At 50.7% G+C, this 19,080-nt stretch overlaps 1 protein-coding gene and 1 pseudogene across 1 annotated transcript; both read left to right on the top strand.

Moving 5' to 3' along the window:
• The first annotated feature begins 243 nt into the window (after positions 1 to 243).
• On the top strand, positions 244 to 7,223 carry LOC122154384 (annotated as a pseudogene).
• A 2,081-nt stretch (positions 7,224 to 9,304) lies between these two features.
• LOC122154381 (PHD finger protein 7-like) lies at positions 9,305 to 17,701 on the top strand. Its single transcript, XM_042802586.1, has 14 exons — positions 9,305 to 9,782; positions 10,510 to 10,580; positions 12,833 to 12,933; positions 13,930 to 14,062; positions 14,482 to 14,613; positions 14,734 to 14,858; positions 15,128 to 15,222; positions 15,317 to 15,418; positions 15,708 to 15,832; positions 15,920 to 16,082; positions 16,172 to 16,275; positions 16,492 to 16,605; positions 16,757 to 16,875; positions 17,042 to 17,701. The coding sequence occupies exons 6-14, from the start codon at positions 14,807 to 14,809 to the stop codon at positions 17,617 to 17,619; spliced, it is 1,452 nt and encodes a 483-aa protein (XP_042658520.1). The 5' UTR covers positions 9,305 to 9,782; positions 10,510 to 10,580; positions 12,833 to 12,933; positions 13,930 to 14,062; positions 14,482 to 14,613; positions 14,734 to 14,806; the 3' UTR covers positions 17,620 to 17,701.
• The last annotated feature ends 1,379 nt before the right edge of the window (positions 17,702 to 19,080 follow it).

Genomic DNA, 19,080 nt, shown 5'->3' on the forward strand with positions numbered 1-19,080 from the left:
GGGGCTATTGGGTTAATGTTTCCTCAGATTACTATTGCACGAGGGCCCTGAACGCGCATCCCTGTCGCACGCGGCTCTTTGCATGCCCGCTGCCCTCGCAGCAGGCGCTGTGCGCACGCGTGCACACTGGGGCCGGGACTACAACTCCCGACGTGCCTCGCGCGGGCGGTCAGTGGAGCCACGCGATGATTGGCTGCAAAGGGGGCGGGGCCACGGCGCGCGGCGGGGCCCGCCCACTGGCAGTGTCAGCAAAGCAGCGGGACGGGTAGGAGGGTCTTGTGGAGCCCCTAAGTGGGGCTGAGGGGGGCTCCGTGCCTTGGGGGTGGCTGCGGCCCCCCGGGGGGCCTGGGAGCGGGGGGTGGGCCCCGGGGGTGCCGGGGAGTGGGGCTGTGGAAAGGCTCAGAGCCCCTCGGGGGACCGAGGAGCGGGGCGGGGGGGGGCTGCGGGCGGCCCCGGGGTTGGGGAGTGGGGCGGGGGGGGCTGGGGGGACTGGCGGGGGGGGCTGGAGAACGGAGCGGGGGCTGGGAGCCGCCAGCAAGGGCTGGGGGAGCCCCGAGCCCGGGGGGGCTGCGAGCCGGGGGGGTCCCGCCCCTTTCCCTGCCCGCCCCAGGCCCCAGCCCGGGGTCCCGGCCGAAGCCCCTCAGGGAGCTGATTTGGCCGCCCCGAGGGACGGCTGGGGGGGCAGCCCCGAGCTGCTCGGCTGGGGCCTCGTTCTTGGGGCAAGAGGCAGCGGGGGCCTGCGCAGCGCTGGGAGTTGGCGCTGAAAATCCCAGCTCGGGGGGGTCGGGGCTGCTTCCCCGCGCCCGGGGCGGCTCCTGCTCCGCCAATTCCAGTCAGCAGCCCCGCAGCTTCATCCGGGCTGCTTGGGGTTGTGCTCTTCTTCAAACTCCAGTTGCAGAAATCAGGCTGGTGTTTGAACAGTTTTTGGTCGCTGTGATGACTGCAACAGGCTTCAAAGATGGACCTCAGCAATTCAGTAGTCCCAGACCTTCCCCTTTGTGCATTTAATTAAGGAATAATTTGAAAACTGATGAAAACTAATGGGTGTTTGGGCCGTGCAGAGTCTTTCTTTGCATGGGAGAATAGATTTTGGTTTTCTTGGCTTAGTTACTGTCCATGGAGGCAAGGAAGGAGAAACCAAGCAGCAGTGATGTCTTTTCTTTAGATTTAAGACATGCATAAAAACACCTAACTAAAAGAAGCCAATGTTAAATTGTCTTGTTTAATGTTAGCAGGAAGCTGATGGGAATATCCTTAAATCAAAACTGATACAAAACAGAAATGTGTCCTAAGCGTCTGCTGTGTGTAGCGTCACCCTTAGTGGATTTCAAACCCTTTAATTTCCTGGTGATAGGTTATAAATGTTTAGAGCAATGCAATAAATTATATTAAGATGGTAGCAACTTGATTATTTTCTTATATCCACAAATGTTTTTTAAAAAAGTCATTGGATTTCTAATTTAGGTCAAGTTATCTAAAAATCATAAGCAGGACTTTTTTTTTTTCTCATTTATATTAATTCTGGGTAAAAGAGCAGAAGTTGATTTGGAAACCTGTAAGCTGAAGGGTGTTTTCCAGTGAGGTTTTGGTTTGTTTATTTTTCTTTTTGCTTTTGTGAAGTCCTCAATATTATATTTTCTCCCTCATTATTTCCAGGCTGCAGAACCAGCCTGAAAGGCACGGTGGAATTACTTTTCCCATTAGCTGGGCTCCTCCTAAGGATATAGATTGCATCCATACTCAGAAGCCAGTTGCAGCAACGAAGCCGTTTCAGGTATTTGAAGAGGAAGAAGAACTGAATCACCAGTAAAACAAGAATGTAAAATTTGTTAACCTCTTGAGTTTTTCAGGACAAACTTAACATGAGTTTCCTTTACAAGCTGGTGGTTCTTGGTAAACTGAATAACTTGGTCAAAGAATGGATTTCAGAATTTGGTGAGAGCAAGGTAAGGGTTTTTTATATGCTCTTGTCAAAACAGCTGATGCCTTTTTATTTCTTTTAAAGGCCATACTACTAGGATTTATGCTGAAGTGGAACTTTCAACTTTCTTCTAAAGTATTGAGGAGAGCTGTAGTAACTGCCGTTGAAATAAGGTAGAAAAGGTACTACAGTTCACAATCTTGAAGTCCCTGGGGCACTGAATAAATGTGTGAAGTGGCTCTGTGGGTTGACTTGTAGCAGCTAACAAAGCTGAAACAAGGGATTGTGGGGTGAGCTAGATGGGAAATGGGCACTAATCTCGCCCCAAACAGCCTGCAGCACCCAGTGTGGTTTGAAACTATTGCACTAGACTTGCCCTTTGCAGAGATTGTGTTTATTTATGTTCATCTGCTGTGGGGAAGACTAATAATAGGTCTTAATTTCTGTAAATTAATGAAAGGACTGATACATTACTCATCTCTTTTTTTGAGTTGCAAGCACTCATTTCAGAAAAACAGTAGCAGTCTATTAGACTAACAACTCAGTCTGGGAGTGAGAAAACACTGTTTATGGAGGCTGTTGTAGTCTTTCTAAAGAGCCCGTATGCTACCTAAACTTGCACATAGGTCAATGTGTATCTTATATTATAAAGTAAACACTTTCTCTTCTACACACAGAATCTTCCTCCTTCAGCAGCAGCAGCAAATGTTGGTGGCAAAATATTTACATTTGGTTCTTACAAGCTTCGAGTACACACTAAAGGTAGAACTTCTTTGTCCAGTCATAGTTCTGATGTTTGAAAGTGACTTCCAACAATAACAGAAGAAATGGAATCTCTCTGCAGGTGCTGACATAGATGCTGTTTGTGTTGCTGCTAGACACGTAGAAAGATCGGATTTTTTTCAGTTGTTCTTTGAAAAACTGAAACATCAGGAGGAAATAAAAAACCTAACAGTGAGTAAGCGCTCTCCGTGATAATCGTGCAACTTCTACAGTAAGAATGCTTCATGTTAAAGACTTATATTGGTAGAGGATGTCTTACAAGACAAAACTTTAAAATACATTGTTTCTGAGTCCCTTCTAAAATGCTATCTTATGCAGCATGAAAATGCTGAAGTCAAGCTTTTGGTTCCTTTCCCCAGTGGCTGTACACCACGTAAGAATCTTTGTGGTCCGCTTCTCCCCTGCCCTTGGTTTGAGAATGAGTCGGCTGTATCAAAAAGCAAGGCTGTCCCTGGGAGCCCTGCTTTCATCTCAGGTGCAGTAAGGGGCCTGGACATGCACGCCGGGGGAGGAGGGGGCAGCCTGAAAACTCAGGAAGTTGACGGTGATGTGGAAAGGCTCCTGTCAGTCCCTTGGCCGTGCTGTTCCTCTGGATAGACTTTAGGAGCTCTCGTTCATCCTCCTCTGGCCACGTTCCTCTCTGGCTCCTCAGCCTGAGCCTTTGTGGCCGGGATGCACACTGTCAGCTTTCCAGAACGTTCACAGGGGCTGTGCTGGGAACATACAGAACTGCTGTGTAAAATGCCCCTCGGGTGCATGCATTGCGTACCTCGCAGGTAAAACTGAGCTCCTGGGAAGTGCTTCTCAGCCTGGGCTTCCTCACGCAGACGGTTTGAAAGACTTCATGTGCATAGCTACGGAGCCTTTGTTTAGGTGACTGTCACCTGAAAACAGACTCTCAGTGGGCTGTGGCACAGTTCTGACAAGTGCTCTGCAAAACTGAAGACTGTGCCAGAAGGTAGCTGACAGCATCTCAGGCACGGTAGAAAATAAAAATAGAGAAGACTAGTGTGCGCTGTCAAATGTGGACAGAGTTGGTTAGATTTCTCTGGATGTTAACCAGCAGTAAGATAGCTAGAGAAATCTCTTTTCTTCCTCACTGCCAGGGTAAGTACCTTACAGCCACTGATCCTGGTGGCTCATTGGCACTGTTTGTTCATTTCAATCCATGATCAGCCTCAGAATCTCTTGGCTAAATAGCTTTTTAAAGCCAGTATTAGTACAGTATTAGTGCTCTACTGCTTGCAGCTTACTACCAATTTTTTTGGTTTGGAAGCAAGTCAGTCTTTATACCAAATAGTTTAGCAGTGTAAATTCTGTATTTTATCACAGTTTAGGGAAAAGATTAAAGTAGCAAGAAATACTTTCTTACACAGTGATCCTCTCCTTTACAGGCAGTTGAAGATACGTGTGTATCAGTTGTCAAGTTTGAGTTTGATGGCATCGAGGTAAGAATTTTGCTTTTTTTCTTTAAGTAAGGATTTTTTTTTTCTTGCTTTGGAATAGAACAACTTTTCGGGGACTTGTGACCTTGCTATTTTACAAGGTTTTTGGTACCTTACAGTGTATTTAGGAAACTCTGATTAAACAGCCTGACCACAGCCTATCCCAGGAGAAGGCACTGCAGTAAAATGGGAGCTGATAGGAAAAGAAGCCCCTAGGAAGCCTGGCGGGCACGGGAACATCAGGGACACCTCTTGCTAAGCCTGTGCTGCAGGCCAGGGTAGCCCACTGGAACAGCAGTTATGTCACAGGGATTGTGCAGCATGGGAGTAGAGACAGTGTCCTTGCCAACCCTCCTGAGCTCTGACAAACCAGCTTTCTGCAGGGGGACGGGGATAGTGTAGCTCACCGTATGGATCATGTGAGCAGACTAAATGTTTTGTTGCAAATCAAAAATGAAGTGGTTGTGAGACAAATGGTATGGAAGATGAAAAGTGAAAGCCCCCATTTGACTCTTGCCCAGGTTTTTCAGCTGCAGGAATCCTTGTATCTTGAATGCATCTCACACCGTGAGCGCAGACCTGCATGCTGTAGTACCTCAGCACGTTACTGCTTGGTGTCACTATCGCCAAGACCTTCAGTGACCTTCTTGTGGCCTCTCTCTGGTACAGACGTTCACAGAATAATTTTCTTGCCTCAGACTCTACTATAGACCAGATGCTTTGGGATCAAAAGGGCTTACCGCAGAAAGGAAATGCTCTCTCCTTTGCTGAAGTGTAGTTGAGGTGGCTGAACTTGCATCTTAATTTTATGATTTATGTTCTCTTTTAATGGAAGATGGAAATTGAGAGTAATCTTTTCAACTTAAAACCCCCTTCCTTTCCCTAGCTTAAAAAGGCGGGATACAGTGACGGTTTTGTAAATAAAATATGGAACTTCTAGCAATTCTCTTGAGTTTTCTGGCAAGTAAATCTCTCGGGACATGTATCTGTAGTCACATAGGTCTAAATACAAATGTTAACCACTCTGTAGTCTTGACTAGCTTTTCCCCCACTAATGTGCTGTTTGAAAATGATGCAGCATTCGAACTCACACTTGGCACTTTTTCCCCTCTTAAGATGGATCTCATGTTTGCCAGACCATCTGTGCAAACTTTTTCTGATAATCTTGATCTCAGAGGTGACTCGTGTCTCTGAAGCCTGGATACGAGATGTATGCGGAGCTTAAATGGTAAGCATATTTACACTTCTTTAAAAAGAAAGTGTTACAGAGCTTGGTATAGAATGCACATGGCACAACCCATCGGTTTCTGTACAAGTTGCAGAAACTGATCTCCTGTCTACTTGAGATCTGAGGAGGTGGCGAGTGGGCTTAAACTGAGATGCTTCAAGGAGTTGTGTGTTTAGATAGACCTGTATCTCATGTTTCTTTGATCAGGGGGTGTGCACTGTTCCAGTTCACCATAGAAACTGCTTCAGATGAATAGGTAGAGCATTTGATAGAGAAGAATTTGTGGAGATTCATTAAAAATATATATATATATATATTTAAAATACCTGAAGCCTAACTTACTCACCGTTTAACACTGACTGGTTTGATTGTTCCCTGCTGTCGAAAGAAACAGCTTTTGGAATCCTCCAGAAAGGCCTTATTAAAAATTGTATTCTATAAACTGTGAAAAAGCTGCTGAGGGCATCAGTTACCTGGAGTGATACTGAATGTTGCGTGTAATCTGTAATTTTTAAGGAAATACAAAGCAAGTAATCCAAACTTGTTTTCATAGGCTTGAACAATGAACTGTGAGCTATTGAGCCAGGATAGCATAAAACTGACTTGTACCCGTTACTAGGAACTGCTGCACTTCAACTTTTTTCTTAGAGGCTGCAGAGCTACTGATGAAATACTGCATCCAGAGCCAAATGAAGAGAACTTCCAGCTCACTCTCTGTGCAATTAAACTGTGGGCAAAATGTGAGTAAGGGGATTGTTCGTGATCTTTAAACTTTTCACAGGCACCTCGTGCTGAAAAAATAAGACCATTAGTAGTACTTCACCTTTGGATAGCTGTTTAAATGATGGCTTTTAAACTAGAACCTGTTCTTCAGTTTAGATTCACGGTCTGTCCGTGGGGTTGATTCGGTGTGGTTTTTAATGGGGGTAGAGTGGGGAGAAGAGGGGAGTGCCTACAAGACAAGGTGCTGCATTGCTTATCAGGAACCTGACTAGAGGTGATAAAAAGGCAAGTTAAGTATATAAACTTGATACGTAAGGAATAAGAAAATACTGATTGCGTATGTGTCTAGAGCAAGTGCTACAAGAACGGCAGAATTTTTTGTAAGGGAAGTTGGAGTGAAGCAATAGCTGTAGCAGTGTAGGCAAATTCCAGAGTAGCAGTATTTTGGGAAGTGGTGTGGTCATGATTCTTCTGCTCATCACTGTTAAGGACCAACAATTTTGGCCTCATTGCATTGCAAAAGTAACTGACTTGGAGGCTAAAGTGTACTGAGTATTCTACAGATTGTGAAGTTGGTGCTGTAAATTTGAAGGAAGGTCCTTGGGTATTGAAGGACTGCAGGCTAATGACACGTACCCATTCTAGGACATGGCATTTACTCCAGTGTGCTGGGATTTCTTGGTGGGGTTTCCTGGGCAGTGCTAGTAGCAAGAACAGGTCAACTCTATCCAAATGCCAAGAAAGGCAAAGCCAAGAGGAGAACAATAACTGCACTCCCAAAAGGGGAGGAGCAAACTGAGGGAGGGCAACTCATCAGCCCCTTTCAGAGTTTCAACACTTGAGATAAACAGAAGAAATAAAATTGTAGGAAGTTAACAGTGGCCGAGAAGCAGATTATAAATCCACCTGATCCAAATCTCAGAAAGACTTTCAATATTGATTTGTGTGAATACTAGACCGAGGCAGAAAATTAAGTGTTTGCTTCTGCTTTCCACGTCACGAGAAGATAACTTAAATGGGCTAAACAGTAGCGAGAAGATGCTCAAGGCAATAGCAGAGCTTACTGGTTTCCTCCACTGGACCAACTGTGCAGTGAACCAACTTAACACGGCCAGTCTAAGGATGTCACTGAAGTTGCTTAAAAAAAAAAAAAAAAAAAAAAAACAACAAACACGTAAGTCCTTATCCTGGAATGTGAAGGCAGCACCTTGGCTCCCACACAGGGTGGCAGAGATGGCCCAGCAGGGTCATGTCCCGACGTTCCAGGTCAGATAAAGAAAGTGCTGGCTGTGTTTGTGGGGTCAGTTTGACGTATCTTTTCTGTTTTCTAGAAGCCTGGGGAAGGACGCACTATGCGGTAGGACCGGTGCCACTTTAGCCCTGAGGTTCAAAAACTGCACATCAGTGCAACTCCCTGCATTGCCTTCATCACCAAATAAACCAGACTTGCTTTCTCCAGGGTGGTGGGAACAGGAGCTCACAAGTGGATTCCAGCTACACCTCAGGGTAGCAGTTAGCACATGCTTAACTTTAACTTTAAAGCCCACCCACTGGCTATTAAAGGTCACATGAACCCCAGAGATCTAATGAAAGGAAAACCAAACAAACCAAAAAAACCCCACGACAATATCCCCAGAAAACACTACACCCCGTTTCCCACTCCTGAAGGAAGCCGGGTTCACATGACACGTTGGGGTCCCCCCCTCACCCCGGGAACTTGCCAGCCTCCAGCTGGGGAGCCGGAGCATTTGTCCCCCCGCTGCCCGGGGGCAGCTGCCAAAGCAGCGGTGCAGCCAGGAGAGCAGCTCCCACTCGGGCTGGCCATGCCCATGGAACCAGAACACTACACAGAACAACCCACAAGACATCAGGTGTCCAAGCAAAAAGGCCCCGGTGTGCCAAAAGAAATAAAAGATTGAACGCTGAAGCAGCTGGGCAGGAATGCTCCGCAGTGAGCAGCTCCATGATGTCTGGCACTCCTCTGCAGGTACAATTCTACACGGCACTGCCACCAGACACAGGGACACTCAAGGGACTATTGAAGCCTTATTTAAGATACTCAAAATGCAGTGACTTTCACTTTCCATTAATGAGAAGAGCGTCACCGAATCGTGGTTGCATACTTCAACAGCAGTAGCTTAGCAGAACTGAAATGTGTGGCAGGACTTTGGAGTGAGCTTTTCAAGGATCTTCCAAGGCAGCCATGGAACCCTGCAGAAGCCCCATGGAAACCTCTGTCTGGGATAGTAGAGGTGTCAAAAAAAAAAAAATCCTTTAAGATAACAGGGGGAATGTATAGTAAAGAAGGGGATCCTTACCTACAACCCAATAGATCAAATGCTACCCCAAGAGTCCTATTCGTTTAAACACACCATGTTGGAATACCATGGCAGTGACGGCATGTGGCAGTTTCAGCCCTGGCACTGAAGGACGTTGAGCATCTTTCAGATCGGGGAAGCAAGCGGGGATAGAGAAAGGCCGCTGACAGCTGCAGCTTAGTGCCCTTTGGATCCCAGCATCTTTACTGGTGCTGTGTAAAAGGGAGCATTCTATTGGCTTTGCAAAAAAATATTTGGGGGTGCTTTTATTAAAATCATGATTCTTGAGGGGTTTCTAAATTCATGCTTTTATTAGCATGAGACTGAAACCTGATATTAATATTTTCAGGCCAAAGTTGTTAAATGCTTTCTGCATAGCATTCAGGATTTTTCAGTGGGTTTGGTTTTTTTTTTGGTCTCCCTGTTATTCTGCAGCATAAAGATTACCCACAGAGTTATATTTCTCTTCTCACATTGAAGATGTAAGTATTTGCATGCCCTGAGCTGCATGAAGAATATAAAAAGTATACAATTGCATAGCAATTAATACACATCAGCAAGACAGAATTTCTTTGGCACTTATTTCTTGCACAATAGGCCAGGTGACCATTTAAGCCCCAATGTCTTCACCACTTGCTCTGTCCTACTGTAACAACATCACTTTTTAAATATTTAAAGATTTGCTTTAATAAAGAACTGTGAATAATTATTTTGCCCTATCCTTGATTTCTCCCTGCTTTTCAGAGACGTTTTTTTCTCCTGCATTTCAAAATACTACATTGTTTATTGCCTGCTGCCACACTGTCCTGGTTTCAGCTGGGTTAGAGCTAATTTTTTTCTTCTTCGTAGCTAGAATAGTGCTGGATTTGGGATTCAGTGTGGGATTTGGTATGAGAAGAATGTTGATAATATACTGATGGTTTTAGTTGTTGCTAAGGAATCCAGGACTCTCCACCTCCCCGTTTCTGGTTACACACAGGAAAACACATTTTATCACTCCCCTGCCCCTAGCACAAGACTTTGAAAGTTGTCGTTGCTCGCAGAAAGAGCCGACATCAGTACAGTTACCTTCTGGGCTGGATATTTGCTTGTTTTCACCAAGTATCAATCAGCAAAAGAGAAAACTTGAGATGCCATTCCAGTTCAAGACTCAAGAGGGAAAGGAAGATAGCCCGACGCACAGAAATCCGGGTGTGGGTTTGCTGGACTTCCAGCATGTTGCATGGACTGGCAGCAACGACAGAGAGCTGGAGCAGGACTCTACAACCTGGGGAACACGTGCTTCCTCAACTCCGTCCTGCAGTGCCTGACGTACACACCCCCTCTGGCCAGCTACCTGCTCTCTCGGGAGCACAGCCAGTCAGGTGAGTGCTTTTATGAAATATCTCCTTGGAAATCGGTTGGGCGCTTCCCAGGGTTTCCCAGAATCTGCAAGTTGATTTAGGAGAAAAGCAGCCCTTCTTTGTCAGTCCTATAGTGGGTGTTCTTGGAACACTGAAGCCGAGAAGCTGCTTGTCTTATGTAGGTGTGTTCATCTTCAGAAAGGCACCTCTTCCTAGCCCCGGGTCTTGGTCCCTATTCCTGCAAGTCAAACTCTCTTTGTTTATTGCACAGAAACTTATGTCAGTTTAGTGGCCCTATGAAGAATGTCTTCTATGCACTAAAATGTCCTGGCCTTGTTGGGACACTGGCACCTTGGGAGGAGTGGAGACTGTTCTTATAACTTCAAGATCTCCATCAGGTTTCCCATGGCTATGGGTATTTTGCTAACTTGAGAAGCTTCCTTCCCTCCCTCCCTCCCTCCCTCTGCAGGTCACCAGCAAGGCTTCTGCATGATGTGCACGATGGAAGCACACGTTAACAAGGTCAGGTATTCCTCAGGCAGTGCCATCCAGCCTTGGGCTGTCGTCAGTGTGCTCTCACGTAAGTCATTTCAGGTGCTCTTACAGGATTTTTTCCATTCTTTTAGGAGAGAACTACTAACTTCTTTCTTAGGAATAGGAGAACATTCTGAGCCTGGCATGCAGGAAGACACCCATGAGTTCTTATGCTGACTTCCCCTACCACCAACCATTTTGATTTGCCTTCCAGTCACGTGCTTGAGCTGCAACGCGGTCTCTGATTCCTACGAGCCCTTCCTGGATATTCCACTGGATATAAAAGTAAGAGGTTTGGCAACTGTGCTTCAAGACGTCCCAAGGCCCCTGTAGCTTTCCAGAATGAACATGGTTGACTTAAAAATGCATACTGTGAACACAGGAGCGCTTGGTGGTGGGTGGGGTGTGGAATGGACGGTGTCCTCCTGGGGAGGCCATGGCACTGCTCTCCCTGTAGGTGCTGGCTTTAAGCTGGACAAGCACCCATTATCCTCACTGCACCCTTGATAGACTCTCATCCCTCTTTCTTTTGCCCTCCCTCAACACCCATCTGGCTCCTAGGCTGATGGGTTGTGTTGTTTTCCTTACCGACGATCCTTCACACCATCGGGAGCTGAACTGAGCGGTGGCACAGGGATGGAGCTCTTGATAGCCCCAGGAATCCCCAGGAAATGAGGGAAATGTCGACCATAATACCCTCTTTCTGCCTCCTCCTGGACACTGCCTGGGGGTTCGCAGTGGCTCTCCTCAGCGTCATCTAGCTGGGTTTTTGTGTAAACTCCTAGTGAGTGCTTGGGCGAGGGTATTTCCCGCAGGTCACTGCTCTCCTTTCTCACTCCTCCAGGCAGCCTCATCTGTCACCACAGCTCTGGAGGAATTTGTGACACCCAAGCAGCTGGATGGCGGGAGTAACTGACTCTCTTAAGACGGGATCATAGTTACTAACTGGGCTCAGCTGCAGAGGTCATGCCTCCCCGTGGTCCCGCCGGATACCCTCCTGGGTAACTGAAGTGGCCTCTGCCCCAGTGTGATGAGATATGGTTACTTCCTCCCTATCAAGTGACTTCACCAACCACTTGATAGTATTTAATTGGTGGTACAAAATTTCGGAGTCTAAATTGACTACCCAGAGCCTGGCCCACGGGCCTATGTTGGGCGCAGTCTGACAGCTTGTAAGGGAGTGCTGTCCAGCTTAAATTTTACCCTTACCTGGAACTGGCAAAATGTGTCTATCAGCACGGATAGCTTTTGTGTCTGTGGGCACGCGAACAAGTCTTTTGGACTTGCGTGGCGATGTGGTCCCTCGTACCATCAGAGACCACACTAAATTGGTGGAACATAGTAGGTGGGGACTTGTTCTTTTTATGACGCGTCTTTAAAACCGAAATTGACACTAATAATTGGACTTGACTAAATTTTCACCAATTTGGACCCAGGTGGATGGGCCACCATTACTTAACTCAGAAAAGAAACATATATAATTTATATGTGCTTGATAAATAGCCAGTAAGATGATTACTAACGACATATTAGTACTAGATCCTGCGGGAAGGTGCTGCATGTCATCCATCATAAGTCACCTTTTCACACAGGTTTAATGGACAATAATGAGACACAGCACTTTTTCGTATGGCCTTATGGTACTAAATAGCCGTAAAATAGCGTAAGGCTGTGTGAGACAGGAGAGCTTGCCTGGCCACCCGGAGCAAGGCAGGGTGCATTTCAGCACTGGGCTCTGTGCTTGGCTTCAAGGTGTCACAAGATGGTTGCTGCCACCAAGAGGTTTACCGTCCACCACGCGCCCAGGGTTCTCACATTTTGTTTGAAAAGGTTTGAAGATTTCACCGATGGGAAGATCAGCAACATGCGTACACAACTGGAGTGCAAGTTTCTCTTCCTGAAGCGGATTTCCCGAAGCAGTGCCCTCATGTTGCATTTTTCATGCTTCCTTCTGGGGAGAGGAGAGTTCCCGTGGGAAGACAAGCGTGTACTCTGCTCCAACTGAGCTGCTTTGGCCGACAACACTTTCCTGCCAGCCTAAGACATCACTTGAGGGAAAACCAAGTGTTCATGAGCCCCAGAGATGTTTTTATACACCTCTGGCCCCTGCTCTTTGAGGGCTATTTCGTGTAGTATTTCAGGATCATTTCGGAGCCCTCTTGGTCTCTCCGTAGGTCGTGGAGTATCCCGAGTATCTGGATCTCCACCCATACATGTCGCAGACAACTGGAGAACCGCTCCTCTACTCCTTATATGCTGTCCTGGTACACAGTGGTGACAGCTGTCAGGAAGGACACTACTACTGCTACACAAAGGTTAAGAGCAACTTCCTTCCAAAGAAGGGAAAAATGTGTGCTGGGGAAGACAAATTTGCATGGCAAGGTTACTGGCAGCCAAGGTTTTGGGAAAGAAGGTCTCCTTAGGGGCTGGAGTGGATTTGATTTGGTGTGTGTACTCTTGGTTCTGTAGTTTTCTGCCTGTGTTCTTCTGGAGAAACCACGCAGTTCATCTCCACATATCGATGCCTTTTTTCACAGGCCAGCAATGGACGGTGACACAAGATGGACGATACATCTGTGAACTGCTGAGACATCGACACAGCTCTCAGGCAGCAAGCCTACTTACTGTTTTATGTCAGGTAAAAACAAGTCACAAAATGTGTTTGGAATGGGTTTCCTTTTCCTGGCTTTGCTTTTTGTTCTTCTCAGCCTCTTTCTGTTTCTCTTTCTGTGTTTCTCTTTCTGTCATAGGAAACAATTACTACCTTCATCCTTCAGAGCTGTCAAATCTGACCTAACCCTTGCCAGTCCTTGTCTTTCCTTGTCGGGCTTTAGGCTGCTGCCCTGCTGTAAACTGCTACCTGTCTGCTATCTGAAGCTGTCCAATGTCGAGGTCCTGGTAGTTAGAATAGTGCTGTGCTTTGGATTCAGTGTGGGATTTGGTATGAGAAGAATGTTGATAACACACTGATGTTTTCAGCTGTTGCTGAGGCATCAAGGACTCTCCAACTCCCCGTGTCCTGCCCGTGTGCACGTGCACAGGAAGCTGGGAGGGAGCACGGCCAGAGCACCGGACCCAAACTGGCTAAGGGAATATTCCCTGTCATGTAACATCATGCTCAGTGTAGAAAGGAGGGGCAGCCAGGAAGAGGGGGGCTCTCCCTCGCTTCCAGGATTGCCATTGTGGGATCTTGGGATTTTGGGATTGCTGGCCAGGAATGGGCTGGGTAGCAGTCAGTGGGTGGTGAGCAATCACATTGTGCATTGCCCATTTGTACTTTCTATTATTGTTATTGTTTCATTTTATTACAGTTACTAAACTGTTTTTATCTCAACCTATGAGACTCCCTTTACCCCTTCACTGGAAGAGGTTGCCCAGTAAAGTTGTGGCTGCCCCCTCCCTGGAAGTGTTCAAAGCCAGGTTGGATGGGGCCTTGAGCAACCTGGTCTAATGGAAGATGCCCCTGCCCATGGGAGGGGGTTGGAACTAGACAGTCTTGAATTTCCCTTCCGACCATTTTATGATTCTATGTTTCTCTGAAATGGAGGATGTCAGGGGCATAAAGACAAGATCTTGTTTCGACACCAGTCAAGTTTCCCATTGTCATCTTGGTTATGTCTTCTGTCTGTTGTAGAAACGGCTCCAAGAAAATGACTGAACCCCAGAGGAGGTGCTCAGATCTGCAACCTGGAGAAAGAGCTTATTCCCCACCGGCACTGTCCTACGCCCATTTCTTCCTCAGTCAGTGGGCGGCCGGCAGCGAGCAGGTGGGCTCTGTGGGACCACAGGGTCTGCCTTGCCTGACCAAGGCAGCTCTGGGGAGGTGGCCAGGGCACCAGATGAACAGTGGACTTATTTCTGGGATCTCTTTTCCCTCCCACAAGCTGCAGCTTTCTTCACAGTTGCAGCACTGCTCCCTCTCCAAGCACCCCACCTAGATCCATCCCATTTCTCCACCTTTGGCCCTTCTGCCTTTGCAGCCCTCCAGGAGAGCCTTTAGGATGCCCTTGGCTGTTCCCTCCCACAGCTCCTGGGGCTTCCTCCCAGTGCTGCCTCTGCCCAGGAGGAGCTCAGAGAGACTTTCCAGAGACTCGGGCAGCTCTGCTGTCTGGCCCCCCTGCCCAAAGGTCCCTCGAGAAAGAGTTTTAACCCGTGTTCCGCTTTTGGGATTGCCTTGCAAAACCAGCACTCATTGGGAACGAGCAGTCAATGCTAAAGGGGACCCTGCTGATGTCACTGTGGCCATTGTGACCCGCGGGGGACAAGCCTACATAAATCATCGCTGGGCTCAGGCTGTGCCTCAGTGCAACCTGGTGAGGTGAGGGGAGGGCAGGGGGGGACGGGGCTCGTGCAGGGCTGCCGAGGGAGGAGGGCGGCCCCATGCCTGGGGGCGCTGGGCCTCTGCTGCCAGCTGACCCGCGCCCTGCTTCTCCCCCAGAGTCAGCCGAGGAGCACTTGGGAGAGACACCCCAGCGCTGCAGGGACAGCGACTCTCCCAGCGCTCACCGTTGATGTGCACCATGTCTGCGAGGAAGCAGAAGGTCGACGACTCGATGGAGCCAGGTGAGAGCAAAGCATCCCTCCCGCAGCATAGCAGAGGAGCTGTCGGGGCGCTCAGCGTGGGGCCGAGAGCGGTGGCAGGGGCAGGCAGGAGCTCCCCAAGTGCCCCGGGGCAGGGCCCCTCCGTGCCACAGCCAGCGGGGCCCAGGCTGGGCCGTGGGCACCTGCTGCTGGGACACCCGTGCCTGCAAGGCCAGCCCTCAGGGACGCTTGCCCCGGCCCTGCAGAGATGAGCTGCTCATTCCCGCTGTCATTTGCTCTCTCCCCTCCAGCATGCATGCTGTGTGGCCGAGCAGAGGCTGACCCGGACATCTGTGGGTACAAACTGCAGGATCTGCAAGGGATCTGTGCCCATGTCTTTTGCCTGGTGAGTGCCCCCGGGGCTCCCTCCAGCTTGCCGACAGGCAGTCCCGGCCACGCTCTCCTCCTCATCACCTCCTCATATCGTCTCTCCTGCACAGTATTTTGCCAACGGCCTCTTCCAGCAACGGGTCAAAAACGTGGGCCTGATGGGATTCCTCATAGAGGATATTTGCCATACAGTCGAGCGGGCAGCACAGAAGGTGAGGACTGGACAAGCTCAGGGAGATCTGTGGTGCCACGGGAGCGGTGTGGGAGCTTAGCCCAGACCCCAAGAAAGAAATCCCAGCCCTTCCAAGCAGCTCTGGGACAAAAGTCTCGTGCCTAGCAGCTCCACAGAGCCTCCACCCAGCACAGGAGCCTCGTGTGCCGGGCGCATCCGCGGGCTCTGACCCAGCAGTGGGGCCACATCCTGCGCCCAGCCTGGAGGCGTGGGGCTGGCTGTGGAGGCCCTGTGGCTGCCGCTGATGGGGGCTGCTCTGCTCTTTCCAGCGCTGCTTCGTCTGTGGCAAGAGTGGGGCCACCATCACCTGCTGCCAGGAGGGCTGCGACCGCAGCTTCCACCTCCCCTGCGCCGTGGAGGGGGAATGCGTCACACAGTTCCTTCCTCAGTACAGGTACCTCCTCTCCCCTTCTCGCCACCACCGGGGAAGGACCCAGCCATTCCCACCTCCTCACCCTTCCCTTTCCTCTTGCCTCCCCAGGTCCTTCTGCTGGCAGCACCGCCCAGAGCAGGCAGTGGAGGCGGCTCCGGGGGAGAACACCGCCTGCCTCATCTGCCTGGACACTGTTGAGGACAGGAAGTCCTACGGCACCATGGTGTGCCCAGCGTGCAAACACGCCTGGTTCCACAGGGCCTGCATCCAGGTAGGAGCCCTTCTCTCGCCCATGGGGGGGCACGGTGGGCGCCCAGCAGCACCAAGGCCTCACGCCTGCTCCTCATGTTTCCCCTGCAGGGACAGGCTGCGCGCGCTGGCATTTGCTTCCAGTGCCCTCTCTGTAGAGACAGGTGTGCATTTCTCCTGGAGATGCTCACCATGGGCATCCGAGTCCCTTTCAGGTTGGTGTCCTGCCCGCCGCACCAGACAGGAGGGTGCCAGCGCTCTGCCATGCCAGGGACTGCCCCTGCGCTCCCGGCCCTCCGGCCTCTCCCCTCAGCCTGGGCTTCAGCTTCCCGCAGGAGTCGGAAAGCGGGCAGGGGGGGAAGAGCAGGGGCGCCCTGCATCTGCCTTGTGCCGGGGCAGCAGGGGCTCAGCAATTTTCCCTTGTGTTTCAGATTGCCGGCATGGGAGAACGAGCCTGCAGATGCAGCACCAAATGAGAGGCACAGCCGCTGCGATGCCCGTGAGTGCCTTTGCACAGGAGGCAGGCAGCACGCAGAGCAACAGGGGTAAGTTGCCCGAGCTGCACCCTGGGCTCTGCCCAGGATCTCTGTCTCACCAAGGGCTCAAAGCGGAGGGACGGAGAACAAGAGCTCTGCCGGACAATCCTGTGCTGCGGTCACTTTGTCCTCACAGCCACGCACCCGTTTGCTTCCCCAGGCCCTGGCAACTGCTCCTGTGCTGCTCCTGCGCTGCCGAGGGCACCCACAGACGCTGTTCCCACTTGGGGACCGACACGGCCATATGGGAGTGTGACAGCTGTGCTGGCCTGGGCACCGGTAAGAGGCAAAGCACTCGGGTGCCCCCGGGTGAGGCCTGGCAGCGGGTGCCCATTCTGGGCTTGGCAGAGCCCCTCTGCTCCAGGGGGGCTGGGGGCACCACTCTGGCCTCTCCTGCCGCGGGCCTGGGGGGCCGTGCCCGTGACCTTCCTGCTTCCCCTTACAGCCTCCAGTGGCAGCTCGGAGGTCGCGGGTCCCATCGCTGAGAGCCAGTCAGGATCGGGGCCGTCCCACAGCTCTCCAGCACCAGAGACCAGCAGCCCCAGCACCGGCAGCACAGCGGCACTGGGGTCCTCCTCTCACTCTGCAGCAGGGGAGAACAGCAGCCCCAGCAGCACTGGTGGCCAAGCGGCATCGGGGCCATCCCAAAGCTCCCCAGCGCCTGAGAGCAGCAGCTGCTCCAGCCCACCTGGGCCCGACCGCTTGCGAGACCACTCTCGCTCGCGGCGTCGGGCCCAAAAGCCCTACAGCCGGCGCACAAGAGGCCGTGGCAGGAGCTGTGCGCCAGCACCCAGGGCTGAGAGCAGCAGCCCCGCACAGCCGGTGCCGGGATGCTCCCGTGGCTCCCCGGTACCCGAGACCGGCAGCCCCAGCACCGCCAGCCAGCTGCCAGCGGGGTCCTCCCCCAGCTCTGCACGGCTCCAGAGCAGCTGCCGCCCCAGCCACCCCGGGCCCGTGCGGGGGCGAGACCGTTCCCGCTTGCGACGTCGGGCCCAGAACCCTTACAGCCGGCCCGGACGCTGACGCGCGACCAGCCCTGCGCCGGCCCTGCCTGCTGGCCCTGATCCCCCTCCAGTGTTACAATAAAGTTGGCCGTTCATCTCTGCCCGGGGAGATTCCACGCTCCTTTGTCGGCTTTCGCCTCCCCTCCCTTTCCCGAGGGGCAGCGTTAGGGGCTGGGCCCACAGGGTTGTCTTCTCCCCGGGGCTCGGCAGCACCTTCCCCAGACCTCCCTCCTCGCGGGCTGGCCTTGGCCGGCTGCCCAGCGCCATGGCCGTGGGCTTCGGGCCTCGCTGGCCCCGCAGCCTGCTCCGCTTCCCCGGGGAAAGTTCGATCACACAAGCGGCAAAGCGCCTCTGCTTTAAAAGTTCCCCTCAGAGTCACCTCTGGAGGTGTGACATGAAGGTTGCTGCAGATGGTGCTGCTGCAGTAGTAGCCAAAGGGCATTGCCCTTCCCCAGTTCCAGCTCCTGTTGCCCACCATGGTTGCTGCTGTACCAGCTGAAGTCTTCGTTCTTGCAGTAGAAGACAATAAATCCTTTTTGCATAGAGGTTGTAAACACTTGGTAAGGGACATGTTGCGCAGAGCTCAGGTGAGCCAGAGCAGCACCTGTTCCTGAGGCCTTGAGTCGCATCATACACCTCTGAGAGCAACAAATTCACATGGAGCTCTGTTGGAGTGTAACAAGGCACCTGGGCAATGTCCATTATCAGAAAGAATTTCCCACCTGTTGGAGACCAGCAAGCCCCTCTCTTGTGCAGGGAGGAGACAGAATTTGGTTGCAGAGTAACTGCTGAAGAGCTCTGTAGAAGTTGGCAGCGAGCTAGAAGCCTGAATCAAGAAATAAGGCGATCAAAGCGTGAAGGAAATCCTGTGGGGTGGCTGGGCAGACTGAACAACCCTCTGCTCTTTGGGCGAGCTACAGGTGGCCTTACGCTGTGTGCATTAAGTGTCTTCCTGAGAGGCCTTCCTGCCGCATGGAAGTTGATGCCTTAGAGGAGGGAGCTGCTGTCCTCTCTCAGGCAAGCAGGGGATTTTCTGTCAACAGAGGCAATGAGGAAAGGAAGGAGCTCTATAATTTCATGAACACTATACACAAGACAGCCTTCAACCACCACATCGCCCAGAAGTTCCAAACTGTGGTTTCACAGTGTTTTAAATGCACTTTCAATAACGATGTAGGCAGCACTTACGCTCTACTTCTTACTACACTTCTAATAATCATACTGTGTCTGGATATACAAATGTCACTAGCATACAATATATTTTTAGGCCTAATGTAAAATGTTGCTTATGTCATTATAGATATCAGATGCCAGGTAAGAGGTCTCTCAAGTTTGATGAGTGACCTTGAGAGAGATCCCTGTTCAACAGGGAGATCACTGCCTTGCAGTCTGCTGCCATACAGGAGGTGTCGCTGGGCTCAATGGGGGTGTTGTCCTAAAAATCTGGGTACTTTCACCTGGTGAGCAATAAGCCAAAAAT

The sequence above is a fragment of the Tyto alba genome, unplaced genomic scaffold, assembly GCF_018691265.1.
Source record: "Tyto alba isolate M040663 unplaced genomic scaffold, T.alba_DEE_v4.0 Super-Scaffold_39, whole genome shotgun sequence".
In the NCBI taxonomy this organism is placed as follows: domain Eukaryota; kingdom Metazoa; phylum Chordata; class Aves; order Strigiformes; family Tytonidae; genus Tyto; species Tyto alba.

What these genes read in the sequence shown, in the direction of transcription:
- LOC122154381 (XM_042802586.1), top strand. Translation starts at nt 14,807, where the DNA reads ATGTGCACCATGTCTGCGAGGAAGCAGAAGGTCGACGACTCGATGGAG. An exon ending in CGACGACTCGATGGAGCCAG is followed by an intron (nt 14,859 to 15,127) that starts GTGAGAGCAAAG and finishes TCTCCCCTCCAG; the next exon opens with CATGCATGCTGTGTGGCCGA. An exon ending in CTGTGCTGGCCTGGGCACCG is followed by an intron (nt 16,876 to 17,041) that starts GTAAGAGGCAAA and finishes TTCCCCTTACAG; the next exon opens with CCTCCAGTGGCAGCTCGGAG.